This window comes from Dendropsophus ebraccatus, chromosome 6 (genome assembly GCF_027789765.1).
Source record: "Dendropsophus ebraccatus isolate aDenEbr1 chromosome 6, aDenEbr1.pat, whole genome shotgun sequence".
Taxonomy (NCBI): Eukaryota; Metazoa; Chordata; class Amphibia; order Anura; family Hylidae; genus Dendropsophus; species Dendropsophus ebraccatus.
The window spans coordinates 99,850,725-99,865,895 of NC_091459.1; the positions used below are offsets into that span (position 1 = coordinate 99,850,725).

General features: G+C 41.7%; 1 protein-coding gene across 1 annotated transcript in view; it reads left to right on the plus strand.

Annotated features, from left to right (window-relative positions):
- RHBDD1 (rhomboid domain containing 1) overlaps nt 1–15,171 on the plus strand; it is a 42,252-nt gene that overhangs the window by 14,308 nt on the left and 12,773 nt on the right. The window contains exon 4 of the mRNA XM_069975423.1: nt 13,661–13,746. Within this exon, the coding sequence (XP_069831524.1) occupies nt 13,661–13,746 (86 nt within the window). The remainder of the gene's footprint in view (nt 1–13,660; nt 13,747–15,171) is intronic.

Sequence of the window (15,171 nt, forward strand, 5' to 3'; positions counted from 1 at the left end):
TATATATTAGTAATAGAGATTTCTCACTATATTCTCTGACGTTATCTTAGACTACAAGCAGGGAAATTGCTGAAATCACACACGACAGTAGTAGACTAATCATATCTCTTACAGTTTCACCATACAGCTCATTTATTCTGTCAAAGCATTTTCATTCCTTTTGTACCTTGTAAGGAAATTGCTTTTAACATCTGAGAATTTGTTGTTAAGGAAGTAAAATAATTTATCTCATACTGGCAAGTTACTAGTACGTGCATGCTCACAGCCCGGCAGATCTGGAAATGTGCTGCCATTACTTACCTGTAGGACATGGTGACAGAAGACCTGAAGGAATCTAAGAAAGGTGCAAGGGTTTACAGGGGAAAAAAGTATAATATAGAGAAAGCTTACTGTACTTCATGAAATAGAATGTTTTTTTTCAAGCTTTAAATAAAGACAGTGGAGCTTCTTGGTAGATCATATGCAGCATATATGGGATCTTCTATTTTTATAAGACTACTGTGTTTCTCCAAAAATATAACAGGGTCTTATAATATTTTTTTCTAGGGCTTATTTTTGGGGTACATCTTATTTTTGGAGAAACAAAGTATGCCCCTTCACTGTAGCCCCACCCTATACGGTACTTAGCCGCCAAACTGTATCTCCCACTGTTGTTATAAGAGTAACAGATCGCTGATCTCAGGGAGATCAGCCAAACGATAACACTGCCGGCTGCTAGTGGAAGCGCTCAATGTAGTGAAATCTTAGGTGCATTGCCCCCTGGGAAATGTGAATATGCAAAAGAAGAGCCCGTGGAGCCTCATTGAAGAATCTTGAAACACAGGACTAGCCAGATATCCCTCCAGGAAGGACCCAGCCAAGGGGTGGGTCAATGCACTTAGGATTTCACTGCATTGAGCGCTTTCACTAGAAGCTGGCAGTGTTATCATTTAGCTGGTCTCCCTGAGATCAGCGTTCTATTTCTTTTATCGCTCTACTAGGCCACCTAGCCAGAATCCTGCTCCACACCGATGAGAGGCAACACTCTGAAACAGCTGTATGTGGATTGATACCTGGCCTTGGTTTTCCCTTGTCATTACATTTGACTTATAGGGCCACTTAATATGGTGGTTTTGGTGGTTTCCTTACTGGAGCCACCCCATTGCTGGGTCCTTCCCAGAGGGATATCTGGCTAGTCCGATGTTGAGACTCTTCAATGAGGCTCAACGGCTCTTCTTTTGCATTCCCACTGTTGTTAGGTGCCCCTGTAGTCAGATCTGCATAATGTATACTTCCCTCCCCCTCTGTAGTTCTTCCCCCATACTGTATACATTCCCCCCCCCCTCTGCAGATAGTCCCCATACTTTATGCCTCCTTCCCTCCTCTGTAGTTCTTCCCCTATACTGTATACATCCCCCCCTTTGCAGGTAGTCCCCATACTGTATACCTTCCCCCCTCTGCAGTTGGCCACCAATCCCCCCCCCCCCCCCCCCGATATTCATTGGCCCCTACTGTGCATCTTCTTACTACTCCTGCCACCCCTGCAGCTTGTGTTGGCACTGATGCCCAGCCACCCAGTGTCAGGGGTCTGGTCAGCAGACTGTCACTAAGGCTTAGGCGTAGGGTTGATATTTCAGGCCTACTCTAAAGTGCCTTCAAAATGAAGCTGCATATTAAACAGTAGTAACAGTCAGGGAAATGTCCCTGGATCAATTTATATCTAGACTGGTCTTTTCTGTTAGATAAGTTACATTATTTAACCCCTTGCCATAATATGACTTTCCGGGAACGTCATGTAATGCAGGTAGTTCCCACAATATGACGTTCCTGGAATATCATACATTCCCTGCCTCCCCCTGCTCCTCCCGACGCCACTGCCTGGAAGGGAGCCGTGCCCCCCTCCCCCCGGGCACCTCATACTCTATATAATGCATTACAGCACAGATCAGATATATATATAAGTAAAAGTAAAAAAAACAACACATACATAAATAAATAAGTAAAATAAATAAATAATTAATTACATAAATATACAAATTCCCCATCCCCCCCTTTATAAACGATCCCCTATAAGGCTATGTTCACACAATGTATATTTTCGTAAAATCACGGCCATTGTGCAATGGCCGTGGTTATTACGAAAATATACGTTGCATTGCTGTTTATGGGATCCCGGCCGGAGCGTATACACATAGCATACGCTCTGGCCGGGATCCCTAGTGGCGCCGCAAACAACTGACATGTCAGTTTTCTGCGGCCGCTATTCAGTGAATAGCGGCCGCAGAAACCCATGTCAGTGCACACTGTGGAGCGAGCAGCTCCGGCCGTATGCTCCATAGTGTGCTGTGGGGAGCTCTAATGCGGGCACGCTTTCGTAATCTCCCCATCTATTAACCCGTTACATTACTTATCACGTCCGATTAATGCTGTAAAAAAACAAACAACAAAAACCCTAACCAAAATGACTTCAGCTTATGCTGCAAAAAAACAACCTCGCATAACTCCATTAGCAAAAAAACATTAAAATATTACAGCTCTATTGTGTCTATTGTGTGTATGCAAGACACAAAATGTTTTATAGTATAAATGCCATAAACTATAACAAAAGCTATTTAAAATGGATATCGCTGTAATCGTACCGACGAATAAAGATAACATGTCATACTGTATGTGATGTATAGTAAACTGCGAACAAAAAAATGATGAAAAACAGCTGCTAAATTATGTTTTTTTTATTCGTACCACCTCATAAAAACATTTTAAAAAAAATGATCAGGGTGTCACCTGCACCTCAGAATGGTACAGATGGAAATGTCAACTTGTCTAACACAAATGTTTTGGCACCTCAAGGCCTCTGTGACATGGTATAATGGCTAAAAAAAAAACAAATGAAAAAAGGCCCCAAAATTCCCCAGGTCTCTGTCATGTCTGAGTCAGGTGACGCACTGCGGCCACATATAGGGGATTTCTAGAAAATTTGGAATAAGCGGAATAAATATTGAGTTCCATTTCTCAGTTAGTATTTGCTGTGTAAGAGGAAAAAAATGGATTAAAATAGAATATCTGCCAAAAAACTGAACATTTTATATTTTAAATTTCTGAGAAACACCTAAAGGGTTAATAAATTTATGAAATGTTACTTTGAGGGGTGCAGTTTTTACAATGGAGGGATTTATGGGGGTAACTAACATACAGGCCTTACAAATCCACTTCAGAACTGAACTGGTCCCTAATAAAAACTTAATTTGAAATTTTCCTGAAAATTTGAGAAATTGCTGCAAAATTTCATAGCCCTCTAACATCCTAAAAAGTAAAAGAACATTCAACAAATGACATCACCATAAAGCAGACATGTTGTAGATGTTGCATTAATAATAAGTTCTTGTGGCATGACTATCTTTCTTAGAAAAGAGGATTTTGACTATAAAGAAATGTAAATTTTTCACATTTTTCCACAAATGTGTTTTTTTTTTCAACAAAAAACAACTTTGTGTATCAACAAAAGTATACCACAAACATAAAGAGGAATGAGGAATATGTCACAAAAAACTATCTCAGAATAACCGCGATAGTTAAAAGCATCGCAGAGTTATTACTACATAAAGAGAGACAGGTCAGATTTGAAAAAAAAGGTCCTGGGCATTAATTCCGAAACAAGCTTAGGAGGCAAGGGGTTAATAAATCTCTTCTCCATAAAACTACAACTCCTAGAATGCCCTGACAGCCCAGTGTGGGACTTTTGCCACAGATTAGGGAACACTGTACTAAGTAGTGAGAAGAGCTCATCCACGTGAACATAGCGGAAGTGAAATTCATTGTTGACACGGTCAGGGTAAAGCAGAAAGGCCATTTTCCCACTCCTGTGTGCAAGATTGACTCATTTTTTGTCTCGCTGAAGAGCAAACTTGTGATTCATATTACATGTGTGAATACAGTAGAACCATCAATCTCACTCAGTGTTAAATGCTGAAGAACAAACATTGCCACAGGCAGCAACATTGAAGATGTACATTTTTTCCACAGGAATCTCATACTTTGTCTGCACCAAAGATGAGAGGAAATATTTGTCTGCTTGCCATAACCTATATTGTTATATAAGCTTTAAGTGAACATCTATGATCAACCTATAAGTATGTTAATGTGCTTCTGCACATACCTGGTAGCTTATAGATCCCACAAGCCATGTAGTCAGCACTTCTATTGTAGGACCAACCGTTTTATTAAGAACAGTGCATGATCTTTGGCCACACTGTGCAGCGGCTCTCCGCTCTATGGGGGACCACAAGCCCCCTCTGACTTTTATATGCTCCAATAATGCATACGGACAAAGGCTATCATAAAGAATATCATCATTTTTATAAATGCTCAGTTTTATATTTAAAGACAATAATGTTGGTTTCCACATATGTTTACTCCAAAAACTTCAGCTGAACAGAGATATTGCAATGTTTACAGTGTATGCTGCTTTGTCGGTTTTAGTGCAGAATCAAGTAACCCGACATAAATATTTGATAACAATATTGTAAAAATTCAGAACACTAAAAAAAGGGAAATAAATACAAAAAGTGTCAGCTTTCTGTTTAGTGGGGCCAGGGGACATTCACTTGTTCTGTGCACGGTCCGTATATATGGACCTTGTACTGCAGAACGGAATCGGTAGCTCCAGATCCGCAGCAGATTTCACACTGTGAATTCGCAGCGGAATCCGCTGCAGATCCAGTGTCAGTGCATCCCTATGACAATACATACTCGCAGCGCGATTGACATGTGTATGTAAGTTAACCCCCCGCGTCTGGAGCATACATAACCTCCTCCCCGTTCCGGCTTTCCTCGTGGGTTCCCAGGTGTCTGCTGGTCCTGCTCAGCCAATCTCGCTGCCGTGCCGCAGCCACTGATTGACTGATTGATTGACTGATTGTGCGGTCCTGTTGAGAACTCCGAAGCAAGCCGGAGAGGGGAGGAGGTGATGTATGCTCCGGCCGCCGGGGGGAGGTTATTTACATACACGCAGTGGGATGTCAATCCCACTGGTGGATGTATTCTCATAGGGATGCACTGACACTGGATCCGCAGTGTATTTCGCTGTGAATTCACAGTGTGAAATCCATTGCGGATCCGGTGTGTGTGAAGGCATTCTTAATCTTCACGCTACTGCACTGACACAGCCATGCAGTGTGAAGATTTAAACTCATTCCGAGCTCCCAGCATTATAATGAATCATAATGCCTGGAGTTCTGTGATTCCGGTTGTTCCACACACGGACAAAATGTACAAAATGTGCAATTATGTTAACTTACAAGTAATATTAATTTCTTTGTTTCACTCTAGCTTAGCTGCATCCATACATATTAAGCCCCTTTTGCGACTGCAGCTGTGTCATGTGATCACCTTTCACACCACCAGTGAATGACACATGCTTTACTGTGTAGACAGGAGATCAGTCCCTCTTGTGAACTACAGAATTACATCATCACCTATCACACCACTGCCCGAAAGGTCCCCTCCATGGTGAACAGCTATATCTCATACTCTCTATTTTAGGGGGCAGTCCATAGCTGGGCTGTTTGCCAATAGTACACAATGTGCTTTCTTTCCCTTACTTCTTTGGTCACCCATACCACACTCACTTCTCTGCTATGCAGTGATAGTGCTTGTGAAAATGTACTGAACAAATTGACACTATGCAAGGCTGACAGGTTTTACAGAGTACAATACTATAGATGGCATGTGGGTCGAGAAGAGGTTACTGATGCACTGGCTATGCAAGAGGCTATATAGATGCAGAAATAAAAGAAACAGCAGTCTCAACAACACAGTCTTACTTGTTTTATTCAGGACACAGGAAGACCCTTTACTCAAGAACTGTGTTGTCTAATCTGTACTAGGGCAGTGCAGACAAAAATGGTAAATTTAATAGGCAGATTTTATGGGCTCCCAAATATTATTAAACTGCTGGAGATCTCTAGGGTTGTTAGTGGTGTCACATTCCATCATATGTATGATAATTTCTGATAGGATGGTAGGCTTTAGGCTGCACATTGTGGAGATCTGCAGTAACTCTATACATATTGAGGGAGGTCTATCTGTATACAGATACTCCACTAGTTTGCATTTAAGAAGCCCTTCCCGCATTTTTGACAACACCAGCAAGAGGATTGGCATGTAAGCTATAGCAATGTTTCAGTACTTTGCACCATTTTGCAAATATATGGTAAACGTTACAATAGTTCTTTTCTAGTAATATATGTGCTTTTAAATGCATCTGAATCCAGCTTTATTTTCCTTCTTGGGATTGCCCCTTTAGTGTGTTGTGCAGGTTGAGACACACCTTGTTATCTATCATCCTCTTGACTGTTTGGGTCACCACCCTGTGAGTACACGCACCTTCTTCATACAGTATACAGAGGTAGTCACGTCACAGAAAGTTCTATTGGCCATATCATGCTCTAGCTCACAGATATAAAGGTCAGTTTCCAGACAAACCTATAAACCTCTACTTAGATTGGAAGTTTCACTGTAATTTATCTGTGGGAATTAGTGAAACATAACTTATTATTTGTGCTGGATTAAAGCCACAGAAATAGGAACAAAAAGGATAATTGATGTTAAGGATACTGTGGCTCACAGCTAGCATTAAAGCACCATTCCTCCATCAGTAAATATTTACTTCCAATAATTTCTTCCAGATCCGGATGTAATAATTCTGTCTTTTCCTTACTACTATATAGAGAGTATAAGTGCAAACCTAATAAAAGAGAGAGAGATGGTATCCTAGACCTGACCCTAACCACAGACCTATGGATCTCATCACTAAATGCTGAAAAATAATTAAGAAATAACATAAAGGTGGTGAAAAGTTACCCGGCGATCTGCTCAGGAGATCCCCCCTCTTGCAGGTCTGATGAGGGGTGAAGTAGGGTTTTCTATATCTGATCAGAAGAAAGACAGTACTGTATTGTTAGCTCATTTTGGCAGGACTTTCTGTATTATCAAGCAGCATCTGCTAAATGTTATGTTTCTACATATGTTTTACTCACTATGTATGTTTGTTTTCGCTCTTCACATTAGCGTTGTAAACCTTTTGTGGTAGTGTCTGTCACTTTTCACAGCAAGAAAAGAACAACGTACAGCATCTACTAGGCGGAAGCTTGAAGTTTTCATAGTTCTACATTTCCTCTTTGCTGTGAGAGTAGACAGAGGGGGACATTTATCAATGTTGCACCCCTGTTCTTCCTGACATACCTCAGCTGGGGAGGAGCAAGGAGGGAGGAGGCGTGGTGTCCTCAGAACCAAATTTATCATGAATTACGCCCACTCGCAGCAGTAAATCATGATACAAGTCTAAACCTGCTGGCGCCGGGCCGACCAGCGCTACTAAAATGAGTATGCCTCTTAGTAAATCTGGCTGGCGGAAAGGGGGCGGGGCTTTATTTAAGATAAATCTCCCCCAGAGAGTGCTAATGTAACTCACTAAAACTTTGCACTCATCTCTACTTGTAAACATAGTGACTGGTGACCAGACTGCAACTTCACTATATCTGTCACATAGCAGATGACTTCTTAGAAGTGAATTTAAAAAAGATGTCTGAGCTTTGAAGGGACAGGCTTTACAGAGGTACTATTGTAGCGTCATGTTTATGCTTCTTTACTGATTTTTTTTTTTTTTTTTTTAGGTCACTGTCTCTAAAAAAGTGCACCCTGTAACTAGATATATGTGCCTTTTTATTGCTCTGTGATTTTCATTGCTATAGTTACTTTAAGTGCCCAATTATGTTTAAGGTGAAAGCCTGGAGCACAGTTCTTTTAATTAATTACAGAACAAATTAAATAGCATATATTGTATTTCCCATGTGAAGTAACACATTAATAAACACTACACAGATTGAAGAATGATTGAAACCAAATGGCCAGTGTAAGTGGAAGTATAGAGGATGAATGTGTAATTATCACTGTACGATAGGCCTGCAGCGTATACGTACACAGTGGTGAGCTCATTATTCAAGGAATTACCATCTGGATTAGAAGGAGATGCTGGGTGGGAGCCGTTGTACTGATGGAGAACATCTTGTTTGGCCATCGAAGCAACAGTAGTAAAATTTGTGTAATAGTGGAAAACATAGTTTTACAATTAAAGGGGTATTCCAGGAAAAATGAGGTTTTCCCTATCCACAAGATAGGGAAAAACAGGAGATTGCAGGGGGTTCTGACCTCTGTACCCCCCACGATCTCCGCATCGGGCCCCCGGCTTCTGTGTCATGAATAGACCTGCGGGTATGGCACATGACCTGCAACTCTATTTATTCCTATGGAGCGACAGAAAGTGCTGAGTATGCCGGGACAGTTCTGTATTCGTCTCTTTCCATCGGCTCCATAGGAATAAATAGACCCGCTGCTTTATTCATAACATAGAAGCCAGGGGCCCGATACAGAGTTCAGCAGGGGGGTACAGAGGTCAGACCCCCCGCAATCTCCTACCTTTCTCCTATGTTGTGGATTGGGGGAAAGTTCATTTTTCTTGGAATACCTCTTTAAGGACAACAAGTGAAAATTCAGTTGTAGAGCTGAAATGATCACTGTCATTTAAAAAAAAAAAAGTCTATGGGGGAGATTTATCAAGCATGGTGTAAAGTGAAATTGGCTCAGTTGCCCCTAGCAACCAATCAGATTCCACCTTTCATTTTCCAAAGAGACTGTGAGGAATGAAATATGGAATCTGATTGGCTGCTAGGGTCAACAGAGCCAGTTTCACATTACACCATGTTTAAAGCGACTCTGTACCCACAGTCTGACCCCCAAACCGCTTGTACCTTCAGATAGCTGCTTTTAATCCAAGATCTGTCCTGGGGTCCGTTCGGCAGATGATGCAGCTATTGTCCTAAAAAACAACTTTTAAACTGGCAGCCCCGTGCCCAACGGCCGGGGCTTAGAATGTCTATGCATTAGGCTGGCACAACCTCTCTGTCCCTCCTCCCCGCCCTCCTCATCATTAGGAATGCTCCAGGCAGATTGTGCTGGGCTTGGCTGGAGAAATAAGGTAAAGGAAACGTTATATACATTTGTAAAATACTTATATTTTAAAAACTGAAGTCTTCCAGTACTTATACGCTGCTGTATGACCTGCAGGAAGTGGTTATGCTTTCCAGTCTGACACAGTGCTCTCTACTGCCACCTCTGTCTTTGACAGGAACTGTCCAGAACAGTAGCAGATCCCCATAGAAAACTCCTCCTGCTCTGGACAGTTCCTGTCACAGACAATGGTGGCAGCGAGAGCACAATGTAAAGAAAATAAATCCTGGCACTCAAGTCTTTTTTGAAGCAAATAAAGTCTGTGTTTTATTAACACATGGGACGCTGCACGCGTTCCGACATCAGGTCTTTCTCAACAGCAGTTGAGTTGCTGTTGAGAAAGACCTAATGGTCGAAACACGTGGAACTATAAACAGAGAGCTGTCAGACTGGAAAGAAAGTAATTACAAATCTGTATAATAATTTGACATCACTTGATTTGAAAACTGTTTTTTTTCCCTTCACTGGAGTACTGCTTTAGGCCCCGTTCCCAATGAGCAAAACTAGCGGAATTCAGAACATGTTCGTTCTTCAGCGCGGACAGAGCAGGAGCGCGCACCTTCCATAGACTCCCATTATGAGCGGGAGGCTAACGGCATTCCGCGGCGGACAATTCCGCCACGGAATTCCGCTAGTTTTGCTCAGTGGGAACGGGGCCTTATTGTCATTAGGAGAGCAGGGAGAGCGTATCATCCAGACAAGTAAATAGAAGCAGCATCATTACTGGACTCTTGCAGTTTATATTTTTATTTATTTTTATTTACCTTTGACAACCCCTTCAACAGCTGACTAGGTATCAGATGTAGAAATAGAGGTTTGGGGGAGATAAATGCACTACAGCATTTCATCTTTAGTAGATCACAGCAACGTGGCTTAGTAAGTTTTATATCTGGTTGAAATTAAGAGAGAACAATTAAAAAAATATTTGAGCAGCTGCCCATGCCTTCTGCCATCACAATGTGTCCACTATATTGCGATTGCCTGTTCTCTCTATTAGATAGCAGAAAGGCCAATGTGGATGCTGATGTCAACGGACTGACACTGTGGTTGAGGCCTCAGAAGCTTGGATGCAGAATGTAGTCTTATGAGATTGTTCCTATCTGCATCCCAGTTTAGTATGTCTTTATTTGGAGATATAGATAGCAGATGAGTGTGCTACAAGGTACATATTGTGCAGACTTTCTGGAGCTTTCCTAGGGTATGTCCAAAAATTTATGGATTTACTGTGGATTCTGCGCACTCTTGGCACTAATTTATTGCATATTTGAAATCCTCACTTGTGGATAGTGAAAAAACCCTGATATAATCCCCAACAATTTACAGTCACCTGTTGCAGAGTTCATATCTGCAATGCAGGGTAATACATACATTTATCCTTCATTTCTACAGCCTTTAGGTGGCATTTCGCATCAAAATTGCAGTTACTCTAAATTTCCTGTATCGGAAATCTGCACCGCATAAGCCCTGTATGAACATACTCCTAATGGTATGGGTAATATTCTTTCCCCATAGTTGTGTAGCAGCTTAGGTTTGTGGTAAGAAGATTCAGTCACGTGTGCTTATGTCACAGAAAATCTTATCATGATTTACTTATATTTACTTAAACTGTAGAAAAAAGCCACTGATTCAAAGGCAAGTTCAAACACCAATTCACAATGCTATCTGGAATAGGTTGCATGTATATAAAACACTGGTGATCAGACACTTGCACGCCACTATGCATAGGGGGGGGTGACTATTGGTCATACACATACTGATAGGTCAGCTTCTTCTACATGCATCAAACAAGGTAATTATTTAGTTTAGCCTTATTACAATATTGGTCAGTAATATTCTTTTCCCATCCACCTAAAATGCTATTCATTTAGTGATTTGGTGATTCTGTAAAACTTAACGTTTTAAAGGGGCCCCAAGTGGTTTAAAATAACAAACAAGCAGGTACTCACCTCACAGATGCTGTGCTGATCCTTAGGGTCCTATTACACTGAGCAATTTTTAATGACTAACGATAAACGATCGCAAACTGATTGTTTATAGTTAACCTGAAATCGTTCACCATCTTACACAGAACGATAATCGTTAGCTACGATCGTTACTATGATCGTTTATTCCTTCTGATCCCAGAAAAACAATGAAAAATGTGCTATTACACTGAACGATTAGTGAAAAAACGCGGAACTTGAGCAAACGAACATGGAATTACAGCGAACAATTAACGATAGTTTTAGGTTCAGATCTAAATGATCAACGACATACGAACAATTTTTCGATTGTTGCCTGCAATTCCACAGAACGATTATCGTTTAAATCCAAAAGATTTAACGATTTTTCGCACAATAATCGTCCCCTGTAATAGGGCCCTTAGTTTAGACACCAGTCGGCACCCCAGTCTTCCTTCTGGAGAGACTGTCACATCGCCAATGCAGCAAATCGGTGCTGTCAAAGGACACAGGCCATACTCCTGGCATTATCACTCAGTGATGGGAGCCATGATGCCAGGCCTATGACCTGTGACCTCTAATGTTCCATGACATCTGTCAACCAGCGCCTGAACCAGGCATTAGTGAGGTGAGTACCTGCTCATTGGTTATTTTAATGCATGGATAACCCCTTTAAAGGGAATCTTTCACCAGTTTTGGCTCCTCAAAACTTTGTCAATTCTATATAGAAAATGAGGAAAGTAAAACAAAGTTCCCAGTCGCGGTTAGTGTCCAGGAGGTGTACCGACTTCTTCTTAGCTTTAAGTGACAGCTCTAGCTATCTACTGATTGGGGCTAAAAATTAAAGCGCCAACCGTTTTCTACATGGTATTGACACCCCATTGTCCTCCAACAACACCACAGGGCCTGACTTTAGTCTGGAAGGTCAGAGTTCTTTGTTCTCTTGTGAGTCCCTACAAGAACTACTAAAAAAGACAATTTAGTAAAGAACTATTAAAAAGGAGCTTTACTAACAAAACACAAAGTGGGATCAAATGTGTTAAAATGACATAAAAATGGCCATACCAACACCAGCTCCAAGCAGCATGCAGATAAGCCATAAGGTTATAGGGGTGGGGGACACATAGGTTAAAAATACTGCTAAATAGCTTAGTGCCAGTTCTTACAGTTCTGGGGGTTGTCACAGTAAGAGATGGTAAGAACAGATGTGATAAACCCCGTTTGTTATTCCCTGGCACTTTGCACAAGACAGCTTCAGGGTTTGTGTACTGTGCAGGGTCGGGGGACCACTGCGCACGCACCACCTAAAGAGGCCAGACCCTATCCACACAGTGGTGGTTAGTAACCTAGGCAACAAGACGTAAACAAGGGGAATAGAGGATTAGGCACAAAATGAAAAGTCGGCAATGATTCTAGTTATATTTATTTGCATTTTCCACTACTTGAAATGTGATGTAGGAAATGGAAATACCCATACATTTATCACCTATCCACAGGATATGCCATAAATGTCTGATCGATGTGGATGCCACATCTGGGACTGTGTAACTTCAGATGTGGCTGGTTTTATGTGCACTATACACTGATGATGACTAATAGATTTTTTTGGCAAGAGGTAGGAAAGTAGGTAGTCCCTTGTGATCGTCTTATCCAGACTAATAAAATAGTTTCTCTGTTGGTGAAGAAATAAAAATGTCTTTTAATGTAATTGCCCAATATAGTAACTTTTCATAGTCAGGGGAAGTAAAAACACTGATGACAACCAGTTGCTTAGTGTAAGGAACATTTACAACTATAACCTATATCCCAGCTTTAGACCTTCTATGTTCTTGTCTCTCAGCTTTAGACCTTCTATGTTCCTGTCTCTCGGCTTTAGACCTTCTATGTTCCTGTCTCTCGGCTTTAGACCTTCTATGTTCCTGTCTCTCAGCTTTAGACCTTCTATGTTTCTGCCTCTCGGCTTTAGGCCCCTATATTCCTCTCTCTTGGCTTAAGACCCCCTATGTTCCTGTCTCTCGGCTTTAGGCCCCTATGTTCCTGTCTCTCGGCTTTAGGCCCCCTATGCTCCTGTCTCTCGGCTTTAGGCCCCCTATGTTCCTGTCTCTCGGCTTTAGGCCCCCTATGTTCCTGTCTCTGGGCTTTAGGCCCCCTATGTTCCTGTCTCTCGGCTTTAGGCCCCCTATGTTCCTGTCTCTCGGCTTTAGGCCCCCTATGTTCCTGTCTCTCGGCTTTAGGCCCCCTATGTTCCTGTCTCTCGGCTTTAGGCCCCCTATGTTCCTGTCTCTCGGCTTTAGGCCCCCTATGTTCCTGTCTCTGGGCTTTAGGCCCCCTATGTTCCTGTCTCTCGGCTTTAGGCCCCCTATGTTCCTGTCTCTCGGCTTTAGGCCCCCTATGTTCCTCTCTTTCGGCTTTAGGCCCCTATGTTCCTGTCTTTCAGCTTTAGGCTCCCTATGTTCCTGCCTCACAGATTTAGGCCCCCCAAGAACATGACAGGGACATTATAAGGACCTGTTGCAATGACTCCTGCATTTTTAGGCTTTTAATATGATACAGCTATATGAGTATGTGTGTGTGTGTGTGTGTGTGTATATATATATATATATATATATATATATATATATATATATATATATTTATTTATTAATGTACATGTTTAATTTTTTTTTTCCGGCCAGGACATCCTTTATTGGACATCTCTCTGGGATTCTTGTCGGCTTGCTGTACACGTACGGACCTTTAGGAGCTATTCTTAGGACCACAGGTAATGACGCCTTGAAAGACTTACAGTGAGAAGGCAATAGTCTTTTCTTTTATAAACCTCAGCTGTGAGCTTTATGATGTAGTTGTCATTCATCACAAGCTATGTCTAAGTAAAATGAATATTCTACTTCCCTGTTTATGAATACAGAGCTTACCTTGTGGGCACACAGAGTGATTGGTGTGATGAATCAATAATAAAAAGGACAATAAAGCTGAACACAGCTTGGAGAACAAAACAGTTTAAGTAGAAACAAATTACAGCATCCCCAGTAAATGAATCCAGCAATAAGAATCTCTTTTATTAAGTCTGTGATGAGAGACATATGGCTGGCAAGGCTTTGTCATTCTGTTTTGTAATATTAAACAAACTATATGTGCAAAAAGTCAGGGAGGAGAAGACACATGGACTGCAATAGCACTAGGCTAATGCAGGAGAAAGCATTTGGCTCCATTAGTTAAGTGGAGCTACATTGTCTGGCAAGTTAAAGGTGTGCACAATACTAAAATAAAATGTTATGGAGAACTCCAGGCAAAGGTAAAAATCCAGGGAGGGAGCATAATAATGAAGTGATACTTACCAGTCCCAGTACTCCCACAGCACCACTGCTCACAGTTGCCTGCTGACCTCCTGAATCTCCCAATCTTGTTAACTCAAGCCCCGGCTCAGCCAGTCAGTGACTGAGGCGGGACACCTCTGCAGTCACTGACTGGCTAAGCAAGTAGTTCCTGCCGGGTCACGACAAGACCGGAACCTGGGAGATACAGACCAGATTCTAACAGTGAGCTGGCTGTGCTGCAGAGGGCACAGGGACAGGTTAATATAACAGTATATGTGATGGTCCCACTCATCAGAGGAATGGGGGGGGGGTCCCTCCACCCCTTGTTCAGTACTCTAGAGAGGAGTTAAGGCTGCTATGGATAAGGGTGATTGTATTTATTTTTCATTAATGGGATTTGTAGAAACAGCGGTGCATATCAGCACACCTACGCACCTACCACTTCACCACACATTTTGCACTCTGGTGTTTGCAATAGAGGGTTGCCAGATATGAAAATAAAGCTGGGACTACACAGAATGGCATCACAAGCTGCTGTTGGTGCACCATTATTCTAGATTATTATGTACTAATGATCCAGACAAAATCCATACCTTCCAGTGAGGGATTTACCAGTTGGGTAAAGTCTGTCATCCACTGTGATCAGATTATTTTTTTATTATTTTTTTTTTCTTAAATGCAAAATGAAGTAACTTTCTAACTTAAGCAACTTCAGAAATCAGAAATATCTTACCATTTAATTGCTACACTTCTTTATGTCTGACAGAGCCACGTAGAGAGTATCTCAAGCCCTCCAACTAGCCTAGAAAGCATGGCCCCACACCAGATCCTAACTCTGTCTCTTAGCAAAATCCCTAAGAATTGGGGGG